General features: G+C 35.4%; 3 protein-coding genes across 3 annotated transcripts; all 3 read left to right on the top strand.

The window, feature by feature from the left end:
- Positions 1-4,388: 4,388 nt before the first annotated feature.
- On the top strand, positions 4,389-10,113 carry LOC21393674 (cucumisin). Its single transcript, XM_024173480.1, has 10 exons — positions 4,389-4,485; positions 4,875-4,963; positions 5,519-5,613; positions 5,743-5,986; positions 7,008-7,512; positions 7,620-7,723; positions 8,371-8,589; positions 8,680-8,791; positions 9,016-9,229; positions 9,403-10,113. The coding sequence occupies exons 1-10, from the start codon at positions 4,396-4,398 to the stop codon at positions 9,927-9,929; spliced, it is 2,199 nt and encodes a 732-aa protein (XP_024029248.1). The 5' UTR covers positions 4,389-4,395; the 3' UTR covers positions 9,930-10,113.
- Positions 10,114-12,123: 2,010 nt separating this feature from the next.
- LOC112093914 (cucumisin-like) lies at positions 12,124-17,366 on the top strand. The gene is made up of 10 exons (XM_024173473.1): positions 12,124-12,336; positions 12,543-12,634; positions 12,905-12,999; positions 13,122-13,365; positions 14,375-14,891; positions 15,504-15,607; positions 15,800-16,024; positions 16,121-16,232; positions 16,322-16,535; positions 16,653-17,366. Exons 1-10 carry the CDS (start codon positions 12,253-12,255, stop codon positions 17,180-17,182), a joined length of 2,217 nt encoding a protein of 738 aa, XP_024029241.1. The 5' UTR covers positions 12,124-12,252; the 3' UTR covers positions 17,183-17,366.
- Positions 17,367-19,151: 1,785 nt separating this feature from the next.
- On the top strand, positions 19,152-24,428 carry LOC21393673 (cucumisin). The gene is made up of 9 exons (XM_024173482.1): positions 19,152-19,234; positions 19,536-19,627; positions 19,875-20,118; positions 20,556-21,069; positions 21,630-21,733; positions 21,857-22,081; positions 22,723-22,834; positions 23,024-23,237; positions 23,896-24,428. Exons 1-9 carry the CDS (start codon positions 19,161-19,163, stop codon positions 24,426-24,428), a joined length of 2,112 nt encoding a protein of 703 aa, XP_024029250.1. The 5' UTR covers positions 19,152-19,160.
- Positions 24,429-25,125: the final 697 nt, after the last annotated feature.

Genomic DNA, 25,125 nt, shown 5'->3' with positions numbered 1-25,125 from the left:
TATCCTATGAACAACTCATGGTATTTCAATTAAGAGCTTATTCAATTATCACCTCTCAGTCTCAAATCAAATACAAAATAGTGTAATAGTTGGCCAAACAATCACAAGCATTAAGAATAAATTGAAATACTCAGCATATATGGATTAAACATCAATTACTTAAAAAGAAGATTGAGAATTCGAACATTCATAATCCGGCTACATCGTAGCCCTAGAAAAAGGAATTAGTTCATCTCTAAACAAAATAAATTCCTAAACAAAGTCTTAATCATTGGAAAGGAAAGAAAAGAACTAGTTTGGAGTTGAATTGAAGTGTAGCCGTCTCCGGATTTGAGCCGTTCTTCTTCTCCGTCCCAATTCTCCTTTTCTTCTCTTGAATACTCTCTCAAAAGCCAGCCGTCATTCCACAGTCTAAAAGTCTTCTTTCTAATTGCCCTAGAATCATCTATTTATATGTTTCGGAGCATTAGGGTCAAAACGGGTAAGTTTTCACGCGATTGGCCTTCAAAACGCGTAATTTCTCGCGTCGTAGCGCTGCGGCGCTGAGTTTCCAGCGCTGCGGCGCTACTGTGTCAAATGCCTGGGCGCTGCGGCGCTGTAATGGGCGCCTAAGCGCTGCCCATTCTGTCCGCGCCTAAGCGCTGTCCATTCTGCCCAGTGCACAATTTCTGCCGGATTTCAGCGCCGCGGCGCTACAAACAGGCGCCAAAGCGCCACTAGTTCTGCCTAAATTGCTGATTCTGTATAACTCAGTGCCAAGGCACTACAGATTGGCACCTAAGCGCTATGATTTCTGTCTTTTTCCACCGAAATTTGTCCAAAACCTTCCAAATCATAGACTTCCACCTATCCTTCAAACAAAGAACGAAAACACACATAAAAACTAACAAAAACCTCGAAACCAACTAAATATTAAGTATAAAATGATACTAAATGAGCGAGTAAAACTCACTCATCAAGTGCCGTACCAGCCTCCAACTTAAGGGAGGTAACCAAGCTCCGACTCAAAGGAGAAAAGAAAAAAAATAATAATGTCCTCCGACTCAAGGGAGGCATTCAAGTTATAATCACGGTGTCGTAGGGGACCTTGCAAACCCTCACGTCCCGATGATTACGTGCAAGTGGTACGCGAGCACTCGGGCCCACAAGAAAGAAAGAAAAGATAAGATAAGATAATAAGACTATGATAAGACATCATAATTAAGCATAATCAGCTCATGCATATTTATTCATGTGTACTCACCGTTATTTTGCGAGAGATAGTTCCTACTTGCTGAGCGAAAGCTCAATCATATATGTTCATGCTGTAGGTAAGAAACCTATCAGCAATTCTTGAAGGGCAGTGGCGAGCGGCGGATGAATGGTGGAGATGAGAATGGATACCGCTAACATTTAAATCTTCCGCAGTAAGTTTAAGTAAAATCATGTATATGTCTATATGATTCAAAGGTTTCAAGCATGGATGTTTGAAAAGTATATGTACATATTTATGTTAAGGAAACCGAGGTTGTAGCCAATAACCCTAGTCTTGAGTATTTAAAGTTTTATAATGTTGCAACAATACATGCAACAAGTAAACGAATTTAAACGTGACGATTGATTTTAAAAGGACTTTAAAAAAGTAATTGAATCTAAGATTTCTCTCGAAATCTGTTTTAAAGTCAAATTAGATAGCCGATGGAGTTGGCTAGTTTTAGAAAGGCTTTTAAAGAGTATTTGAAACAAGAGTTCAAACGCTGCTCCATTTGAAAGATATTTCTAGAAGGTTTTATCTTAAGAGAAATTAAGAAAAGCTTTAAGAAATTTAGTGATTCATTCTTTTGCAATTATAGTTACGAGTTATAAAATTATTCCTTTTTATATTTAAAAAATATATATATTCTGCAAATTTTAAGAAACCTCAGTAAGTACAAGTTAAAAATTTCAGCTACAGTGACGACCACCCAGGAGGGTCATCACATTCCTAACCACTTCGGTCCACGTAATTTTTGGTCTACCCCTCCCTCTCCTAGTATTAGGTATAAGAATGTCCTCCCAAGCACGAACTGGTACTTCTAGCGGTCTACGTTGGACATGTCCATACCACCTCAAGCGGCCTTCGCGCACCTTATCCTCTATTGGTGCTACACCTACTTTACTACGAATAACTTTATTCCTTATGCGATCCATTCTCGTATGGCCACTCATCCGTCTTAACATACGCATTTCTGTCACACTCATCTTATGTTGTCTCTTAATGGCCCAACATTCACTACCATATAACATAGCTGGGCGGATTACAGTCCTATAGAACTTTCCTTTCAACTTAATAGGCATCTTGCTATCACATAAAACTCCCGTAGCATTCTTCCATTTAACTCATCATGCCTTAATCCTATGTTGAATGTCCTCTTCTCTATCTCATTTGTACTGTACTATAGACCCAAGGTACCTAAACTTCCTAGAAGCCCTAATCTTCACACCATCTAAAGAAATTATATCACTCTAATTACTTAAGTTACTAAACTTACAATGCATGTATTCAGTTTTTGTCCTACTTAACTTAAATCTCTTTGTCTTGAGAGTCTATCTCCACAGTTTTAACATACGGTTAACTCCTTCCCTATATTCATCAACTAAACTATATCATCTGCAAAAAGCATACACCAAGAAACTCTATCTTAGATTTCTCTTGTCAGCTCATCCATCATGATAGTGAAAAGATAAAGATTAAGACCAGATCCTTGACAAAAATAAATAGTAAATAGCTAGAAACATGTATAAGGAGAACACAAATGTCTTAATTTGATTAATTAAAACCAAAGATTTGAAATGAAGACATATTTGTCGCTCTCTCGAAAGCGTGTGGAAAATTAACTAACCAAGACTTTTAACATAAAGGCTAATTTAATCAAGTATTGACTCAAGAGTCAACATCCATTTGTAGAGACTTTATACTTTTCAAAACGATCACTTTCAGCGGATAATCATCGACATATAATTAGGTGTTATTTGCGTGGGTGGGGACATTACAAGAGCATTCCGATGTATTTCTTAAAAAAAGCTAATAATAATATGGGAAATTCTATGGCAGGGAAAGATTACTTTTCCTTATCAATAGGCTATGTACTATAACCACAAGATCAATTTAGAATGGTTCTGATAAGAGAATGCACCGAAATATTATAAGAAAGAGTGCAGGTGATTATGCTTAACATTTTCTTTTTTTTTGTAACATTATCTTTTTTTTTTTGTAAAAAAAAAAAAAAAAAAAAAAAAAAATCCCACCCCATATGAACTCTCCGAATTTTTCATCTTCCATCATCTGAAATTTATTCCTATTAATTAATTAAATTTTGTATAGGGAAATTTGTAAATTTCTCAAGGATGCTAAACTTGGGGTTTGAGTTTGTGTCCTCTTGCTTGAAGCCAATTTGATTTTACATTCCTCTTCTTCTCTTGTAATTGAAGTCTTTTCCTTGATATTGGATGTTGGAAATCCAATCATGATTGATCATTAGCGCCTGTAAAAGCTAATTCTTTGCCTTTAATGAACTGGTCTTCAATATCTATATCCCAATGAAACTTTGATATCTACTTGATTTTGCATTCTCCTTCTTCGCACTTAATCTTCAGCGTGAGAAAAAGTTCTCTCCAAGCTGTACAACGATATTTGTTGTTCTTAAATTAAGAAATAAAGAGGTACGATGAGGGAAAAGACGAATATGAGATTGTGTTAATTTAAAATTTAAAACTGAGTTTGAGTTAAACAAGAATGAGATCGGGGAGTGCAGGAGAGGAGCTCGTGACAGTGGGGCATAAGCTATTGTGCCGCAGTGGAGACGGCGACGTGGAGAGATTTTGCGGAGGGGCGAAGGAGGGGGGCTTAGCGCCGTCGGGGGAGAAGCTGATTGGCGCCGCTGGGAGGTGGTTCACGCTTTCGTCGGGAGTGCTGTGTTCTTCATCGCAGTAGTGCAGGGATTCATCGTCGTGGCGGCAGCCGGCGTTTGGACTGGAGTCTGGAGTAGAAAGATCTATTGATTTTGAAGGTTGTTATACTTTTGTATTGTTTTGTGAATTTTCTGGGTTTGAGATTTAAGATCAATATTTGGGAAAATGGAAAAATTGAGAGAGCTCTCATCAATGGACAACTGAGAAGGGAAGGTTTTTTCTATTTTTTATTTTTCATTTTTTATTTTTAATTTTGTGTAATCTTGTACAATCCACGTTATAGTTGTTTTGGTGTATCATTTTAATCTAAACCATACAACAATGATCCTACGGTTGAACACAATATTGATAGGGAAAAAGTACCATACCTACCAATCCATTGACGTTCCCAATAAGTAATTAATCCACTATAAATAAGGTGTACCCCCTTTAGCAATATTATATGCAAATTTCAATAATTATCCAATGGCTCTTTCTTGGTTTCTCTTGCTCAGTCTCACTATTTCCACTCTTCTAAACATTGGTCTTTATTCGGCTGCTCAGGATGATAGAAAGGTAATGATATATAACTTACTTGTAAATCCATATACCTTGCCTATCTAGTTTCTTAATTCTTGATTATATGCAACCTAAATATCTGTAATCTCACGCGTACTAAAAATACAAGTATTTAATGAACTTTGCATTTTCTCAAGATGTGTCGAACAAATCCAACACTAATTTGATCGTGTCTGTATTTCTCTAATCATGCATGATTTCCCATATATATGTCTTTATGGTTTTAGTGATCTTGCCATATTTCAAACTAATTGCCCGGACGTATATCTTACATATCTACTTTTAATTCCATCTCATTATCTGTTTTTCCCTCGCTATTACATTAACTGTTTTTAATTTAAATAGACTTGACTTTTGTATAAAAATATATGTTATCTGCGGAACAGGCTTACATTGTCTACATGGGCGACAGTCCAAAAGATGAGGTTTCAATGGCACAGCTTCACGTCAATATGCTACAAAATGTGGTTGGCAGGTATATGTCAACAATAAATAAATAAATATATATATATATATAATAAGTACATCTCAATTATAAGCACCACTAGTTTTTTAAAATTCAATGGAGGAGATATTTATGAAATTAATCTATACAAATAATGCCGAGGATAATATTGTTGTTTCTAGGTTAAAAAAGGGGATATATACAACCTAAGAGAGAGTGAACAGCTCGACTTATACTTTTTTGTTACTTATATCAAGGCTGTGAATCTTTCACATAACTAATGTTAAAATCGAGTAAATTTTCAATAACATTTTATACTCGCTCCATTAGTCAATTATAACGTAAAAGCTTTTGTATTAAAAAGGCATATATATTGTACTTGTTCCTCGAACCCACGTATATTTAAAATTTTAAATGTATACATGTAAGTATTTATGTATGTGTTTTATGTACATGTGTGTGTATGCGACTATGTGTATGTGCACATGTATATATATAATATATAACCGTATATATATATATATATGTGTCATGTACTAGTTAATGTTATATGTCATGTACTAATTAATGTACGAATGTAATCAGCGATATTGCACCGGCATCTCGACTTCATAGCTACAAGAGAAGTTTCAATGGATTTGTTGCGAAGCTAACCGGGAAAGAAGCACAAGAAATGGCCGGTAATATGTGAAGCAGTATTATTTTTCTTCTGTTTTCTTTTCTTTAATCTATTAATTAGGAATCATAAAATAGTATTCGTGCGTGCAAATTAACTACTATAATATTCATATATATATCTGTATAATTAGGGAAGGAGGGAGTAGTGTCTGTTTTTCCTAGCGAAAAGCAGGAACTGCATACAACAAGGTCATGGGACTTCATTGGGTTTCCTCAGCAAGTCAAAAGGAGCACACTCGAAAGCGACATCATAATAGGAGTAATCGACACTGGAATTTGGCCCCAGTCTAGTAGCTTCGACGACAAAGGATTTGGTCCACCACCTTCCAAATGGAAGGGATCATGCCAAGTCTCATCCAATTTTTCTTGTAACAAGTACGTACAAATCACATTAATTTTATATATTAATACTATATATATGGACTGGCATGGGTCTGACATGTAAAGTACCGATTGCAAAATTAAGAACACATTTTTTTGCATTTAATAAAATTATACCATGATTCCCCTAAAAAGGATATACTATAATTCCTTAGTTATGGCTAATTAATTAGACCGTGTAACCACCAATTTGGTAGTGTAGCAGTAATGATTTTTTTTTCCCCCACTTCTTAGTTAAGGTTTCACGAGATTTTGACACTCCAGTAACCCAATTAGAGGTCTTATGAGAGGAATTATTCAGGGTGTCATGTCAATTTGGTGATGTGACATACCCATCTAATAAATTTTTAACATATGATTGTTAAAGTATAAAACTATTATTGGCCCATCTCCTAAAGGCTTAAGCTTTTGGAATGGATTGGTAAATTAACATGGTATCAGAACGGGAAGTCATAAGTTCAAACCCCCGTAATTGCACTCTTTATCTCCATTTAAAAATTGTCATGTGTTGGGTCTTTAATGTATATCGGGCTTAAATATTCACGTGTTGGGCTTTCCAATTAATTTACTCACACGATTGCCCATTGTCTAACCCACACGTGAGGGGGAGTGTTAAAGTATAAAACTATTGTTGACCCATCTCCTAAAGGCTTAAGCTTTTGGGATGGATTAGTAAACTAACAATGATGTTGAATTGTGTGTCCAAGTAAATTGTGTGACGTCAAATCCTTAATAGTATGAGTGAAATCAAGCTCATTATTTGAGTTTGAGTAGCCAATTATAGCATGGGATAGAGAGATAAATAACTTATTATTCAAATTCAAAAAAAAGTAAATAGCGTTTTTTTTAAATGTTTGAAGTAAATAGCGCTGGTAAATAAATACATAAATCATTATTTATGCCTCATAAAAAATGTTTAAAAAATATACTATTTATTACCATTACTGTAGAAATCAAGCATACTTTCTTGTATGAACGAACTGTCATGTAATTGATTATTAATCAACAAAAACAGCAAAATCATTGGAGCAAAGTACTACAAAAGCGACGGTTTCTTCGTAAAAGGTGAAATCTTGTCTCCACTAGACTCGGACGGCCACGGGACACACACGGCATCGGCGGCCGCCGGGGGCTTAGTAAGCGGCGCAAGCCTTTTCGGGTTCGGCTTGGGAACTGCGAGGGGAGGAGTTCCGTCGGCTCGCCTCGCTGTCTACAAGGTGTGTTGGCCGTACGAAGGCTGTCAAGATGCCGACATCCTTGCAGCCTTTGACGACGCTATTGCCGACGGCGTCGACATAATTTCTGTCTCTCTCGGATCATCCGCCAGGGATTATTTCCAGAACTCGATCGCCATTGGCGCTTTCCATGCTATGAGGAAAGGAATTTTGACGTCCACTTCAGCTGGCAACAACCCGTCGAGTCTTACAAACTTTTCTCCTTGGTCTATCTCTGTGGCTGCTAGCACCATGGATCGGAACTTCGTTACTAATGTTCAATTGGGCAACGACAAGATTTATGAGGTAATAAATAATCATATAATTCGTTTGTTAATTATGTAATGATTAAATACTATTAACCTCTAAATTAAGCTCTTAATTATATGTTTTCCTCACTGATCTATATGTAGGGAACGTCGATAAATACATTTGACATGAAAAATAAACAGTTTCCTGTAATATACGGTGGAGATGCACCCAATACTACGGCCAATTATGACTCGTCTTTTTCAAGGTAATTTTTATTTATTTATTTATTTATTGAATTTTTAGAAGAGTATATCATGGTAAGTCAAGGAATCACAAAAGATTTTTGTTTTCCTCTTTGCTGGAAAATGATTACTCTATTCTCTAAACTGAAAAATAGACGCAATCAGTTTTTTTAGTTGGAAAATGGATCACTCCTGTTAGAACAAATATTGTAACACGTGATCTGAACTTAAATTTTTCTACGTCACGGTCTTTTTTTTATGTCTTTTAAGTCGCTTTGATTTTGATGGTCATTCATTTGATGAGACGCTAAGGTTAAGCATTCTAACATCATTAATCCTGACATTTTGCATTAAAGCATTTGAAAAATTTAACTTGAGAGGAAATTGGTGAACACACTTTTGAATCATTGTTATAAGATTTTTATCTTTTAGTCTTGATTTATATTCTTTTGACTAACATAATTCTTTAGTCAAAAGGGTATTAATCAAGTAAAAATGTAAAATCAATATATTTTAAAAGGTACAAGTATTTGTCTTCCTTTTCCTTTTCTTAATTAAGACAGTGTTGTTTTCCTTGAAACATTGTCATTTCTTTTGTTAATTATAATCAAAACGTGGTCGTCTTAAGGGAACATATTCACTTGCACAATACGTATTACTACTTATGCAGGTATTGCTTGGGCGATTCGTTGGACAAGAATTTGGTGAAGGGTAAAATTGTCTTATGCGATGGGTATACCCTCGGGACAGGGGCGCAGTCGGCCGGGGCGGTCGGCGTCGTCATGTCCGGTGGGGCTTCCGGGAAGCTTGCTGACACATATCCCTTGCCTTTGTCTTCTCTTAGCTTGGAGGATAGTGCCAAACTTTATATCTATCTTAACTCTTCCAGGTATATATATTTATTCTAAGACAAAATAAGAGATGATTATAAAAATGTAATTCTTAAGAGTTGTTTTCTTTTCTAATTAAAAATATGCAGAAAACCAACTGCATCAATATGGAAAAGTAAAGAGAAATCTGATAAGCTGGATCCCTACATTGCTTCGTATTCATCAAGGGGTCCAAATCCAATTACCCCTAATATTCTCAAAGTACGTATTCTTTGTTATGCTCGATCTTTCTTCTATATGAATCTAGAGAGATATTGTAGCGATTTTTTTTTAAATTCAATTTTCATATTATTTAATTATGATATGATATGACGCTTACTAAACAATCTGTAGAGATATATAGATCTATATATCTACGGATTTGTACTAAAGATTTTTTTTTTTTTTTTTGCTACGCTAATCTGCGAATATTACACCGTGAGCAGCCAAACTTGGCAGCTCCAGGGGCTTATATCTTGGCAGCATGGCCACTGTACATCCCAGTTTCGCGCATCGAAGGAGACAACAGAATAGCGGCATACAACATACTTTCCGGCACATCAATGGCCTGTCCGCACGCCTCCGCTGCTGCTGCCTACGTCAAATCATTCCACCCCACGTGGTCTCCGGCCGCCATCAAGTCTTCTCTTATGACTACCGGTAATAATAGTTGCGCACTGATTAACATCACAATTTCAATACAAATAGTGGAGTCCTGTTCTTAGAACAGCTAGGACTTAGATATTGAGCTACTGGATAAACCAGATTTTAATTTCCAATTCATATTAGAAGTGCGAAAACAAAATGACAAATTTTATGTGAATTGGTTGCAGCTAAGCCCATGACTGCGGACCTTAATTCCGAAGCCGAATTTGCGTACGGATCTGGACTAATAAATCCTCTAAAGGCTGCGTATCCTGGTCTAGTATATGACATAGATGAAAATGACTACGTAAATTTCTTGTGTGGACGCTACAATGCCAAGTTGTTGAAAATAATCACAGGAAACAGTAAGAGCTCATGTTCTAAAGGCGGTGATGGAACAGCTTCCGACTTGAACTATCCTGCCTTTGTTGTCTCAGCCTCGCCTTTGGAATCTATCAACCATGTCTTCAATAGGACCGTCACAAACGTCGGATCACCGACCTCAACATATAAAGCTAACTTGGTTGCCCCACCGGGGCTTAAAATCACAGTGAACCCAAGTGTTCTGTCCTTCACATCCGTCGGCGAGAAGCTATCGTATGCGGTGACGGTGCAGGGGACAGTAGATAGGAAAGTTGTGGTCTCTGCTTCTCTTGTGTGGGATGATGGGGCTTGCCAAGTCAGGAGCCCTATTGTTGTTTATGTCCCAACATAAAAGGGTATAATGTTTCACTGTCGCGTAAAATAATCAAAAGAAACTTTAGTAAAAGTGCCATAGAAGATTAGGCACAAATTAAGTATCAATAAGATAAATGCAGTTGGGGGAAAATTAAGCAAAGAACTAAATAAATGGTCTCTGCTTCTCTGTTCTGCCATGCAATTTTTATTTGCCTTCGGAATCAATTGCATCTTCAGACCGGCATGTATATCTTCTGGTTTCCCTTTCACTTAAGGGATTTAATATTTATGGGATGAGATGATTTTAGATGTTAAGCTTGTATTGTTGGAGAGAGAAGTGAAAGGAGAGACAAGGGCGAGAGGATTACAGGAATATTGCAGTTGTTTGGTAGGAGAGGAAAAAGAGCAGCTAAGGAATTTTAAATCCTTTAAACATATAGAATGACTAAAAAAAAAATATCAAAGAAAGAAAGAAAACGACATATAAAATGACTATATCAAAGGATTAGAGTGAAAAATCTATACCAAACACAATTAAAAAAAAAGGTTCGCTTTTTTATCTCCTTTTTTTTCTTATCTAGGCAATATGATTTTCTTTTCTCCTTACCAAACACACCATAGTCAGCCAGCTACATAAACATGTAGAATGAGTATATGTATTTTAGTACCAATTATAAATTGGGAATAGAGAAACAATTTAATCCATACAAGATATTTATAATGTATTGTGCCAAACGCCAAATTAAGCAGATTTAGAACAAATAATGAATAATTAAAAAATCTAAAAATATATGAGGATTTAATGTGGTTTGACTTTTAGTCTACATCCACGAAAAAATCAATAAAAAAATTCCACTATAATCAAAATAGATTATAAAAGCTTGTCAAATATCTTTCACTACCTAAATTCTGAATACCTCAAAATCTCTCAACTGAAAAACAAAAATACCAAATATCAAAGAATTAAATTCTCTAACAAATCCCACTCAAAAGAGGAAAAATTATGTATCAATGGGAGAAACAAAAACACTAATGCGGCAGATGTTCACATATGCATATTTACGTTTAGTTTATGTATTTAGAATCATGATTTAGAATTATTCTCGATTTACGTGTATTTTTTATGAGACGACTCACGAACCATAATTCGAACCATGGCACGAATCCTTAAACCAAACACACTCTTATATACGCTTCTCCAAAGCATGAGTCTGCGGCAAGCTAGGTTAAGGGAGAAACCAATAGGCCTTTGCCCAATAGCAAAATCAAGGCTTAATTAAAGCCACAAGCCCAACATAATGTATATAATAATCGTCCGCTATGGTGGTTTGTATACTCAAAAGAGAAGGGAAAGGGAAAAGATATTTTTTGAACTTTGAGTGAAAATTTAAAGCTTTAACATTATGTTTTGATTTGTGAAAATGTACACACTCCATCGAAATTATACCAATTGGCATTGACGCTTTTTGCAATCTAGAAAAGTATCCCAAAGATTCTGGTCAAATGGTCTTCTTTAGGCCGTTAATGATTGAGAGAGAAAACAACATATATATATATATATATATGCTTAAAAAACACACTAATTTTTGTCTATAAAAGATGGTGAAAATTACATCAATTTGCGGAGAAAAAGAAGTGTGGATTATCTATCATTCTGAATTAAATATATTTCCGAAAAAGTTTCTAAAAGTCGGCAGGTATTGGGACAAGCAAAGTTTTCCGTTTGATTAATCCTATTTTATTTGTTGCTTTTTACAAGTTGAAGAAAAAAATCTTATAATTGGCTCTTACTGTTTTCTTAGCTATGCATGTGGGAACAACTCATGTATCCCTTTATTCATATTATCTTTTATATTATTCCAATAATATTACATCACATTAATTAAAATTTTATATTACACTAATTAAAAAGTCATGAGAGTTAGTTAATGTTTCATAATCTTATTGGAGACACGATCGAATAAGGGGACAAATGAGCTCAATCCATCCATGTATTGTTTGATTCTAGCATAAATATTTCATTTCCGTTTAGTTTCAAAACTTGCTGCATTTGAGTGGAAGAGAGGAAAAAAAAAATGTAGTGAACCTCAGAAGTCAGAACACATCAAACTGGAAAGTATCAGATGGGTCCATTAAGCTAGGAGACATGGAATCTTCTATCTCTATAATTGAGAACTTTTTTCCTTTTTTCGTTTCTTTTCTAATCGTCTTTCTCCTGATACCCACGAAAAAGTTATCTAAATTTTAATTAGCTTAGGATGGTTTTTTTTTTCACATCTACAAATCTACTTTGGTCCATTCAATATAAATCTTCAGAAAAACTTGCCATGTCCATTAATTAATTAAGCCAATCCGTGCAAATGGCTTTTTCATGGATTCTCCTCCTCAGCCTCACTCTCACTCTGCTGAGTATTCATCACTCAGCAGCTCAAGACGAACGAAAGGCAAAATTACTTACTCCTTCATATCTTTTATTCATTAATTCTGCAAAGGCAATCCATTTGAAAATTTGGCATTTGGGAGTAGCTGAATACTTCATGATCTGATCTCTGTGGTTTTTTTTTTCTTTATCTTTTTTCTTTTTGTGGATATAATTTATGCAGGCTTTTATCTGATCTCTGTGTTTTTTTTTTAAACATAATTTATGCAGCCTTATATTGTATACATGGGAGACCTGCCAAAGGACGAGGTTTCCACATCACCCCTTCACTTCAATATGCTCCAAAAAGTCATTGACAAAAGGTGACAGAAAGTTTTGCAGTGTACAATTAATTTTTTAACGTACTTCTGAAGTTTGTCAGGGTAGAAAATGTGTTCCAAAAATTATTTTTTTTGATAATCATACATAAAAAAAGTTTTATAAGTATATGATGCATTCAAAAGAACTAGGAATATCATGTTTATTTAGAAACAGAATCATCAACTAATATATATTAAAGACATGTTCAAAAAAGCCTTCTATGACATCTCTCAATACACGAGTTTAGACCATCATTATTTTGTTTGGTTTAGCCATATTGTGGCCGGATCTCTTCTCCGCAGCTACAAGAGAAGTTTCAATGGATTTGCCGCTAAGCTAACCAAGGAAGAAGCCCAAAAAATGGCTAGTATGTGAATTTTGGCTACTTTTTCTTTTTTTCTTTTATTTTTTTTTCACATTGCTATGTTTGAAAGATTGGAATTATATGAATATCCCCTGTTTTTGGAAACTAACTTTCTTTGGATTTAGGGATGGAAGGTGTAGTCTCTGTGTTCCCTAACCGAAAGAAGAAGCTGCACACAACAAGGTCATGGAACTTCATTGGGTTTCCACAGCAAGTTAAGAGAAGCACGGTCGAAAGCGACATCATCATCGGAATGTTTGACTCCGGAATCTGGCCAGAGTCGAGTAGCTTTGATGACAAAGGATTTGGTCCACCACCTTCTAAATGGAAGGGTACATGTGAAGTTCCTTCCAACTTTACCTGTAACAAGTACGTCTCAAAATATTTTATTTCAAATTAATGTTTAAGGACATATAGATATAGTAGCATTAACTATGGAATCTTTTTGTCACTTTAGATATACCTCAGCCGCAAAATATATACCCACTTCTCTAAAAAAAAAAAAAAAAAAAAAAAAAAAATTAATGAAAAAGCCTGTACATCGAAAAATATCCATTGATAATGTATATTAAAGAAATATATTTTGATTAAGCAAGTAGATGGTAGAGATTGTTGCTATGTTTCTCGTTATGATAAGTTAGTACCTCAGGCACTTGAACAATTTGTTTTAGCTATTAATAATGATATTTATTGACTAGAAGAAGTTCGTACTTGCAATCCATTCACTTATAAGTGCCGATATGTTTCCTTTGAGTAATGCAATCTCATTATTATTTAAACAAAGGAAACAAAAATATCTTAGCAATCAATACTTTTTAAATGTCTTAAATTGCTATAAAATTTCCTCATCTAACGTGTAGAAACTAGAATAGGATTTGCGACATGATATTCATTCTATTTAATTACTATTAACTTTACAATCTATCGCAGACCAATGTAACAATTTTATAAAGCCATTGTTACATAAATAGATGCCATGTTACACATTGTGCTTATGTTTTTACATGCAGGATCAACGCATAGACGGAACACAAACGTCATATATTTGTCAATACATCACGTTATTATAGATATATATGCTATGAGAAAAGGAGACTATTCTAATAAGATGTAAAGGATAAAATAAATCGTTTAAACTTTACAAAAAAACAAAAAAAAAAAATCAAATTAAGCTAGTTAAATAATAACCATCATTCTTTTTCCTCCTTTCTCTTGAATGATTGTTGAAAACTTGTCTTGTTTGTGTTTGTACATATAACACTTTTTTAACTTGCTAAGCGCTGTTCTCCTCTTATCATTAATTTCTGTAACGTTTAAAAACTAACACATTGTTGACTCTGATACATATACATTAATAATAATAATAAAATAAAAATAGCAAGATCATAGGAGCAAAATACTATCGATCTATTGGAGAATACAGACAAAATGACATCAAATCCCCAAGAGACTCAGGTGGCCATGGAACACATACTGCCTCAACGGCAGCAGGAGCAGCCGTAGGCACGGCAAGCCTGTCGGGCTTTGCACACGGCACGGCACGAGGAGGGGTTCCGTCGGCACGTCTAGCCGTGTACAAGATATGCTGGAACGACGAGGAATGTTACGACGTAGACATCCTCGCCGCGTTTGACGACGCCATTGCTGACGGCGTCGACATAATATCTGCGTCCCTCGGAGGGTTCGACCCCGACAACTATTTCACCAACTCCATCGCAATTGGCTCTCTTCATGCTGTCAGGAAAGGAATTCTCACTTCGGTCTCTGCTGGTAACGGAGGCCCGAGCCTTGCCAGTGTCACAAACTTTTCGCCTTGGATACTGTCAGTGGCTGCTTCCACCATTGATCGACAGTTCTTCACCAAAGTTCAATTGGGTGACCATAAGATTTATGAGGTAAGTTTTGAGCATTCTTGCATGCATTTTCTACTTTTCTTGTAGTAGTTCACAAGTACAACATAATCATAGCTATAAAAAAAAAATCCTGGATATTTCGCAGCTTTACTCTCTGAATTTTAATAAAATTACATTTTTTTTTATTTAATAAAGTGTTGCACGGTGCCCAAAATGATGACTATTGTTCAAATTTGAATTGAAGCACCCTAAAAAATGTGGCTGACATGTCTGGTCATCATCCGAAATTTCAATTTTTATCTTTTAAATGAGCTTGCATGGTGCGATGAAAGTTGTTATCAATTTAAGACATTCTATAATATTTATTAAATTTAGAGGATAGAATATCAAAATTAAAAATTCAGCAAACAACTTTCCAATTCGAGAAAAAATTACGGGAAATTTTCCCAAAAAGAACCCAAAATTTCTAAACCAGTCGAAATTAGTGTATAACTTTGCACTCTGTTGTTATACTCTCCCATTAACACATTCGTATGCTAATATTTGTTAAAAATAAGTAGTGACTAATTAACACATGGCTTCCTTTAAAAAAATAATAAAGTAACACTTGTCTAATATTGCTTCGTTTCGTTTATTTTGCCTTGAATTGGGCAGGGAATTTCAATTAATACATTTGACCTCAACAATAAAACATTTCCTCTAATATATGGTGGAGATTTCCCAAACAAAACGAAGGGTGATTACGAACTTTTGTCCAGGTGATGTGGCGTTTCATTCATGTACTCTCATTATGTACCAGTTCTTACAGCTTGAAATATTTCCATTAAACTAGATTTTATCATGCATCCAATATTTGCTAAGTTAAGTGACCTTTTCTTTCTTTCTTTCTTTCTTTCTTTCTTTTTTTTTCTTTTTTCTGACCAAGTTAACTGTTACAAATTATGGTGCAGGTATTGCGAAAAGAACTCGCTGGACAAGAATAGGGTGAAGGGTAAGATTGTGTTTTGTGATCGCATTTCCGATAGTGTCGGACAAGAGGCGTTTAGAGCCGGTGCAGCCGGTGTTATCTTCCAAGGCCGACTCGCCGGTGATGTTGTCAACTCATTTGCCTTGCCTGCAACTTACCTGAGCGTAAGGCATGCTGCCAAAATTTATATGTACATGAACTCCACAAGGTACTATATTAAGTAACCATTACACGAATTCAAATACGTAAAAAAGATAATGTTAAATTTTCAACCTTTGATTATGAACCTGATAAAATCAAACAGAAAGCCAATTGCTTCAATATGGAGAAGTACAGAGGCAAGAAATAGACTGGCTCCTTATATTCCAGCCTTTTCATCAAGGGGTCCAAATCCAGTCAGTCCTAACATTCTCAAAGTAAGTTTATGTAATTGATTTTGTCTTTTTTTTTTTTTTTTTTTTGTCTCCTTAATTTGTAATTGCTATCTGTGTTTGATAATGTGTAGCCAGATTTAGCAGCCCCGGGAGTGCAAATTCTAGCAGCATGGTCCCCAATTGCACCAATTTCATTTGTCCTCGGAGATGAAAGAACAGAAGCATACAACATAATCACAGGCACATCAATGGCTTGCCCACACGCCTCCGCAGCAGCTGCGTATGTCAAATCATTCCACCCCTCGTGGTCTCCCGCGGCAATCAAGTCATCCTTGATGACTACTGGTAAAGGCCTCATACCAACTGGAGAGTATAACTTGACAAGTAATAATATCTATGATTCAATTACTTCATGTTTCCTCTTTTTTCCTTTTTTCTTTTTTTCTTTTTTTTGTTGTTCAGCTCACCCTATGAGTACTAATCTGAACCCTGAAGGCGAATTTGCGTATGGATCCGGTCAGATAAATCCTGTTAAGGCTTTATCCCCTGGATTACTCTATGATGTTGAGGAGATTGACTATGTCAAGTTTTTGTGTGGACAAGGTTATGATACTAAGACGCTGCGAATTATTACTGCGGATAAGAGTAGCTGTAGTTTATCTGAAGAGATCAATGGATCAGCTAGAGACCTGAATTACCCTGCTTTTGCTCTCACAGTTTCGTCTTCGGAATCTGTCAGCCATGTTTTTAGCAGAACAGTGACGAATGTGGGATCACCAAATTCCACGTACAAAGCAAATTTGGCTGCCCCGGAAGGACTGAAGATCACGGTTAAACCGAGCGTTTTAAGGTTCACTTCTGTTGGGCAGAAGCTGTCTTATGAGCTGAAAGTTAAAGGGATAGTTGATAAATTTGTGGAATCTGCTTCTTTGGTGTGGGATGATGGAATTTTCCAAGTTAGGAGCCCCATTGCTATTTACCTTGAATACTAGAGGGTGATTTGTTTCAGACCAATATTATAGATTTGGTGGGATGAAAGCAAAGTGAATAAAATGAAGAAGGAAAGGACAAGAAATGCCCTTATTCTTTTCTGGTGTAAGGCATTGGAATTCATGTTAGCTTGTAAGTAGTAAGTTGAACTTTATTTTGTTTTAATACAATGATATATACCACTGACAAATGATAGCAAAGATGCCTGATTATTTTTTATTTTTTTATTTTTGCTCATAAAACAACTCACACACCTAAATCCACACACACTCTCAGAGTGACTCGAACTCTCGACTTAATATTGGAGTGGAGGGGCTCACAACTAATTGGGCTGCCCTCGCTCGTCCAAAGATGCCTGATTTAGAAATTGAGCCTTATGCGAGGAGAACTTAAGTTTGGGAGCTCAAATCCATGTGTGCTATACACATGGGGGTCCTGTTTGTTGGAATGCCACTCTCTTTTTCTCAAAACTTTTTACTTGAACCCCCCAAAAAAAATCATGAGGGGGAGAAAGAAAAAGAAAAAGAATAGAGAAGAAAGAAACAGAAAATCAAGCGAAGAGGATCCAAGACTTCTATCAAACAAGTCCTTATTTCAATGCCCCAAAAATAATATTATAGATGCAACAAATCTTTTGAGACGAGATATTGAAAAACATAGGGAATACCGTGATGTTACAAAATAATAATAATAATAATAATAAATAAATAAATAAGTGGCCGGACATATGGTAAGTCTAAAGTAGTAAAATTTTAAATCCCCCGCTGAAGTACAATGCGATAACTCTGTATTAGAATAATATCCTACAAGCTAGTTATAAAAAGATTAAGAAAAGTGAAGTTGTGGGATCTTTGCAAATTATCAACAAGGAACATTGTTAGTACTTACTTGTTACTGCCGGCTTTTTATGGCTTTTCTTCTCGTAAGACTCGCTAATAGCCGATTAATAATTTAATTAAGCTCAAATTCAGTTGAGCCCTGTATATAAATCCCATCATTTCCAAAAACTTTTCATGAAACTTTAGCCAGATCTCAAGCTTTAGAAGACCAATTACTCCATTAATGGCAAGCCACAAATCCTTTGAACGTCTTATTTATATTAGCCTCAGCTTAAGCCTGCTAATTGGCTGTTACGCAGTAGTCAACGATGACGGTCGCCAGGCAAGTATCTCTTACACAGGCATTAAAAAAAAAGTTACATTTAGGGTCGGATTTAAGACTTTACATATATATACGTGTGTTATGACAAACTCTTTTTTAACAAGCCAATGATAAAAAGTCTTGCGGGGCTTAGGGTGTGTTCGGTTGCCTAAAAAACTCAGAAAACGGCAACTCAAGTTCCAACTTTATTCAAGTTCATGTTCTTTTAAGTTTGAATTCGAGTTTGAATTCGAGTTTGAACTCGAGTTTGGGACTAAAACTCTAGTTTAAGTATCCCCTTCAACTCGAGTTCAGAAACTCGAACTCAAATTAATAAACAGTATTTTTTCTATTCTTAAAAATGCTATAACTTTTTCGTTTTAATTCTGATTGAGATGATTTTTTTTCTATGCGTTGACAACAAAAAGATGAATAAAATCCCACCCATATACTCTATTAAAATTTTTCATCACCATTGAGTTTTTATTAAAATACTATCTAAATACAAATTTAAGTTTTGACTCACTCAAACACAAAATCAAAAAAAGATTATTATCTCAAACCATAACTCAAATGTACACAACTAAACACAAACTCAAGTTATAACTTCAACTCAAGTTATAACTCAAATTCAACTCAAAAACTACACTCAAATCACACTCCAAAAGAACAGACCCTTAATTTCTTACTTTCAGCTAATTTGAAGATTGTCAGAATTGGCCATTTGATCACATTAATATCTATGTTAAGCATAACATAAGTTCATAGTTATATTAAAGTAGATATTATGCTTTGTTAGTATATATAATCATGTTGTAAGCACAGGTGCATATTGTGTACATGGGTGACCGACAAAAGGGAGAATTCTCCGTTTCTTCTCTCCACACCAGCGTACTACAAGACGCCCTTGGCAGGTTAATTAATTAATTCTCGTTATATATATATATATATTAACTTATTCATCCAAAGTCACTGAACTTGCGTGTTAGTTTTCATGCGATAGCTACAAATTTTGGTCACATTATATAGTATGTTATTTTTCTTAAAATATATAATGCAGGATTAAACCTACACCCTTTTCAACTCAAATCTCATGTTACTCGATCCCATTTCGGTCATTAGCATCTATTTGCTTAGCAATAAATTTGAGAATGATTTTTCTCCTTTGCACATATGATTTGAGTAATTGCATTTGCATGCATTGTCTTCCTGCAGGGATGCATCAGATTCTTTGGTTCATAGCTACCACAAGAGCTTCAACGGATTTGCAGCAAAGTTAACCATGGATGAGGTTCAAAAACTAGCTGGTAAACAAAAACCAATGAAAAATGCTGAGAGACTCCACCGGTGCTAAGTACCACTACTAATAGAAAGTGGGTCCATCTGTAAATCATATGCTGTGAAACCTACATTTTATTAGTGTGTGGTAGTGTCACCGGTATCTAATAGCACTGCTCAAAACCAATACGTCACAGCAAATTAAAGATATTGTTGTGGCTTAACTTGATTTGTTAATGCGTTATCGATATGAGTGTGAGTTTGTATATTTTGCAGGCATGGAAGGAGTAGTATCTGTGTTTCCTAGTCAGAAGAAACAACTCCACACTACAAGGTCATGGGACTTCATGGGTTTCTCCAAACACGTCAGCAGAACGACTGTCGAAAGCGACGTCATCATTGGAATGCTTGATACCGGAATTTGGCCGGAATCTGAAAGTTTCAGTGACGAAGGATTTGGTCCACCACCTGAAAAGTGGAGAGGCACTTGCCAAGAGTCGTCCGATTTTACCTGTAACAAGTAAAGCTTTTAACTTTTTAAAAAATAAAAAAGAAATACAAAACAAAAAACAAAATAAATAAGTAACAAGGAAAGCTTTTATATAAATTTTTACAAAAAACAAAAATCATTGATGTCATCCAGTCCTTTATTCCCTTCCTCATTTTGGAAGTCCCGGAACCGGAACCGACCAGTGAAACGGAAACGATATAAGTCAATTTTACTTGAAAGATGAGTATAATTTTCACTCAAATTAGTCACACACCAACACTCTACAAAATATTGGTCAGGACATGGATTGTAAAGGGGGAAAAAACTTAGAGCCACGTAAATAAATAAAGCTGTAAAGTGTATAGCTTATTTTCTCATAAAAAATTTGAATTAAAATCTAAATCATAGTTCAAATACACTTCCCAAACCAGCCCTTAGACGTTTATTTAACGTTTTCATTTCCACAGCAAAATCATCGGAGCTAGATACTACCGGAGCGACGGCCAATTCAGCAAAGAGGACGTCCAATCTCCAAGAGACACAAACGGCCACGGGACCCACACTTCATCGACGGCGGCCGGTGTTGTGGTCAGAAACGCCAACATGTTGGGACTCGGCTCGGGCACGGCACGAGGAGGAGTTCCTTCCGCCAGAATTGCCGTCTACAAAATTTGTTGGTTTGACGGCTGTTTTGACGCAGACATCCTCGCGGCCTTCGACGATGCAATCTCCGATGGCGTCGATATCATCTCCCTCTCGGTCGGCGGCTTCTCTCCGTTCGATTACTTCAACGACTCCATCGCCATTGGAGCCTTCCATGCAATGAAGAAAGGCATACTCACGTCCAACTCCGCCGGTAACTCTGGCCCCGGCCCTGCGACGATCTCGAACTTCTCGCCTTGGTCGCTCTCCGTGGGTGCCAGCACTATTGACAGGAAATTCTTGACCAAAGTGAAGTTGGGCAATGGTGACGAGTACGTGGTGAGTACTAGTCTTATTTGGTTGTTTTATCCTTGTTTCATTAAGTCAACTAAGGATTAGTTACAAAACTCCCCGCTTTGTATGAGACGTTAACGGAAAAAACTCCTTTTGTTAGGATTTTCAATAGAAATAGACATGATTTTGATAACTGATCTATTAGGATGAAATTATTAAAATAAAAAAATAAAAAAATAAAAAAAATTCTAATTGTTAAGGGCCGGAAATCTGATTAAATTAAAAAAAACATTAAAAAAATATTAAAACTTTTATAATCCTTCATCTCATTTCTTTGTGACTATGTGGGGAGAAGCTAATAGCAAGGTAGATATAAATTGAATTCTTCAACGATATTATCCTCGTTTTTTGTGCGACATTTGTTATTTCTATTATTCTAGAGTTTTTTTGCTAACGTATTATCAGAAAATATATGTCACGTTTTAAAGATCGGTAGTGCATTGTTATAAGAGCAATAATTGAGGGAGATTTTTTTTTTTTTTTGTGTGTAATTAATCATTCAACTAATTCACATGATCATATGTTCATGCATTATTGTTTTGAAGGGGGTCTCTGTTAACACCTTTGAGCTTGAAGAAAAAGAGTATCCTTTTATTTATGGTGGAAATGCCCCAAACACTACAGCAGGTTACACCGGAGAAGAAGCAAGGTAAGTTGAAGCAACAAGTGTAATATTTTTGCTTGTAACTAATAACCTACATTTACATACATTCAGATACAAATACATAGCTTAACATGACGATATAACCACAATATCGGTGATGTGATGCAGGTACTGCTATAACCCAGATTCCTTGGACGAAACAATGGTGAAAGGCAAAGTTGTTCTCTGCGATTATTCCGGCGGCAACGGGAGTGCAGCCTGCATTTCCGGTGCGGCGGGTATTATAATGCAAGATGGAGAAATCAAAGATTACGCTCGCGTATTTCCTATACCAGCTTCTTCCTTTGATTCCGATGTGGGAAGTGAGATTTCCCTTTATTTAAACACAACTAGGTACTTTTTCCCAAATTCAAATCCAAAAATATATAAGTGGAGGTACACACAATTCATAAGATACATGAGCATGCATATAGCTATTGGCTATTAACTCCAAATATTATCAAGTTAAAACTATCAGCATCTCCATTAATTCAGTGCAAAATTAAGTGTGTTATTGTCAAGGTCTAATATTTCGTAGGAAAACTCTAATATAATGCTGTTTTTTATGCTAAATTTAACGTGTGCTATACTTAGTGTCAAATTCGACACTAGATATAATATATGCAAAATTTTGACATTTAAGGCCGGCTATTAGTTGATGTATTAAAATTTTCATTTTAATCATTTAAAAATCGTCACTTTCAAAGTATTTTGATATAAAAAATTTAATAGTTATAACAAAAAATATAAAATATGTGAAATTGTATTATGCAAAAAAAAAATTAAAAAAAAAAAAAAAAAAAAAAAAGCATACCAAATATGTTATTTAAACTACAGCTTTAGTATTGGCTTCGATATAGTTAGCTAGGCACATACACGTACAAAAAAAACGCACAACAACACAAAAACAAAACGTACAAAAACAAAACGTGGACTTTGCAGAAAGTGAAACAGTTGAATTACTTGACATGGGTTTTGTGTGATAATTTCGACAGAGAGCCGACAGCGACTATACTGAAGGGTACTGAGGTGAAGGATGAATCGGCACCGTTTGTAGTTTCATTCTCATCAAGGGGTCCGAACCCGATCACAAGCGACATTCTTAAGGCAAGTAATCATATATATATATATATATATATATATATATATATCGAAGATAATATTGTTATCAAACATGCAGTACCTAATTTTCCATTGTAGTGACTAATGATCTCTGCCTTACCTTTTCATAAAAAATATTGGAATATTTTCAACTTATTAGCTTTAGTCTCTGCATATATCTATATATGCGCGCAGCCGGATCTAACAGCACCAGGAGTGGACATTTTAGCTGCATGGACAGGAGCCACGAGTCCGACAAGATTAGAAAAGGACAAGAGAATAGTTCCATACAATATAATCTCCGGCACATCCATGTCTTGCCCACATGCAACTGCAGCAGCTGCCTACGTCAAGTCGTTTAATCCAACACGGTCCCCTGCTGCTATTAAGTCCGCACTAATGACCACAGGTATTAATACACACACGTATTTATATGTATATGTATATGTATAATATATATATATAGTGCGTAAATTAACCAAGAATTTTGTCACCGCTACTGAAATAAATATGTATGAAAAGATCACTCTGCTAAGGACAATCATTATTATTATTATTATTATTATTATTATTATTATTATTATTATTATTATTATTATTATTATTATTATTTTACCAATTCTTATTGTCACAACCGTTATAAATAGATTTAGGAGAGCCATGCAGACCAATGTGATTAGTCTAGTTATTATTGGTAACTAGTTAGACAATTGATATGAAATACTCTTTTCAAGATTAGAAAAACCCCTAAATGCTAATTTTTTTTAGATGATGGTGTACCACACAAACACAATAATGCAATACACTAGGCCCATTGAATAATTTTTCTTTTTGTCTTTCGAGAAATGATGAGAAATGATAAGTGATATGAGAATTGAGTAGACCCACTAAACAATTAACTTCCCTAGTGATTGATGGTGAAAAAGAAAAAAAAGAAAAATAGTAATAACACTTTACATAATATTACATAATATATATTACCGTGGCCTAGCTGCCTTTATAAAAATGTTAGGTATGTATGTATGTATGTAACTATATAACACACCATCACTTATGTTTCTTTGCAGCTTATCCAATGACTGATGAGATTAATTACGAAGCCGAGTTTGCGTACGGATCAGGTCACATAAACCCTGAAAGAGCGATAGATCCTGGCTTGGTATACGATGCTGGAGAGATTGACTACGTTGAATTTTTGTGTGGACAAGGATATAGTACTAAGTCCCTTAGACTTGTGACTGGAGATAAGAGCAGTTGTTCTAAGGTCCAAGAAATAACTGCCCGTGACTTGAATTACCCTTCTTTTGCGCTTTCCACAAGTTCAAAAAAATTTGTCACCAAGATCTTCCATAGGACTGTCACAAATGTCGGACCGCCGGACTCGACCTACAAGGCAATTATGAAAGCTCCCAAGGGACTGAAAATCAAAGTCAAGCCAAGGACTCTTTCTTTTGAATCCGTTGGGCAGCAAAAAACCTTTGTCCTGAAGGTTAGGGCAAAGGTGGATGAAAATCGAAGTATGATTTCTGGCTCTTTGGTTTGGGATGATGGAAAGCGGCAAGTGAGGAGTCCCGTAGTTGCTTACTATAACTCCTCTTAAAGGAGTTGTTTAAAGGTTGAGAACATGCTATATTATGTTTGGGAATTAAAGAAAAAATATATAATAAAGCAATCAGTAATATCATGTTTATTTGCACGTACGTGCAATATATATACAATTTCATTTCAGTTTTCATTTTTTTGTTAGGAGTCCGGTGGGGAATAGGGTCAATTTCTGACTGTTGGATTAAAAACATATATATGCAGAACGACAGTTTTTTATACATATTTAAATGCTAAAAATATAAAATAATTGGTAGTTCATTTTTCTTATCCCTTTTTCGTTAGTATTTTTTTAAATAAGATTTTTTAGTTTCAATAACTCAACTCTTAAAATCAAGTGGATGAATTGTGTAATGCAACATTACAGATTAAATTGTTAATACCATAGGAAAAGCATGGCGGGTTACAACCCGTAGCCTGACAGTGATACAAACGGCCGCCGTTGTTCCTATAAGAGATAAATCTTCGGTTTTGTTAGTAACTAGAAGTTGATGGGGCATTACTATTAAATGATGAAGACATGTGACATAATAAGAAGACAGATAGTGATACAGGGTGCGATATTTAAAGTGACAATCATTTATCTTAAATGTTTTTAATGAAAAGAAAGTCAGTTGTCCAAAATTACTTAAAGAATAACTGCATTTCATATAAAGTATATGCTTCCTCTGTTCTTATCTCGTTAACCCATGTCA

This window comes from Morus notabilis, unplaced genomic scaffold (genome assembly GCF_000414095.1).
Source record: "Morus notabilis unplaced genomic scaffold, ASM41409v2 Scaffold799, whole genome shotgun sequence".
Lineage (NCBI taxonomy): Eukaryota > Viridiplantae > Streptophyta > Magnoliopsida > Rosales > Moraceae > Morus > Morus notabilis.
Note: the sequence above shows the minus strand (reverse complement) of the source record. Positions and strands in the feature narration are given on the sequence as shown.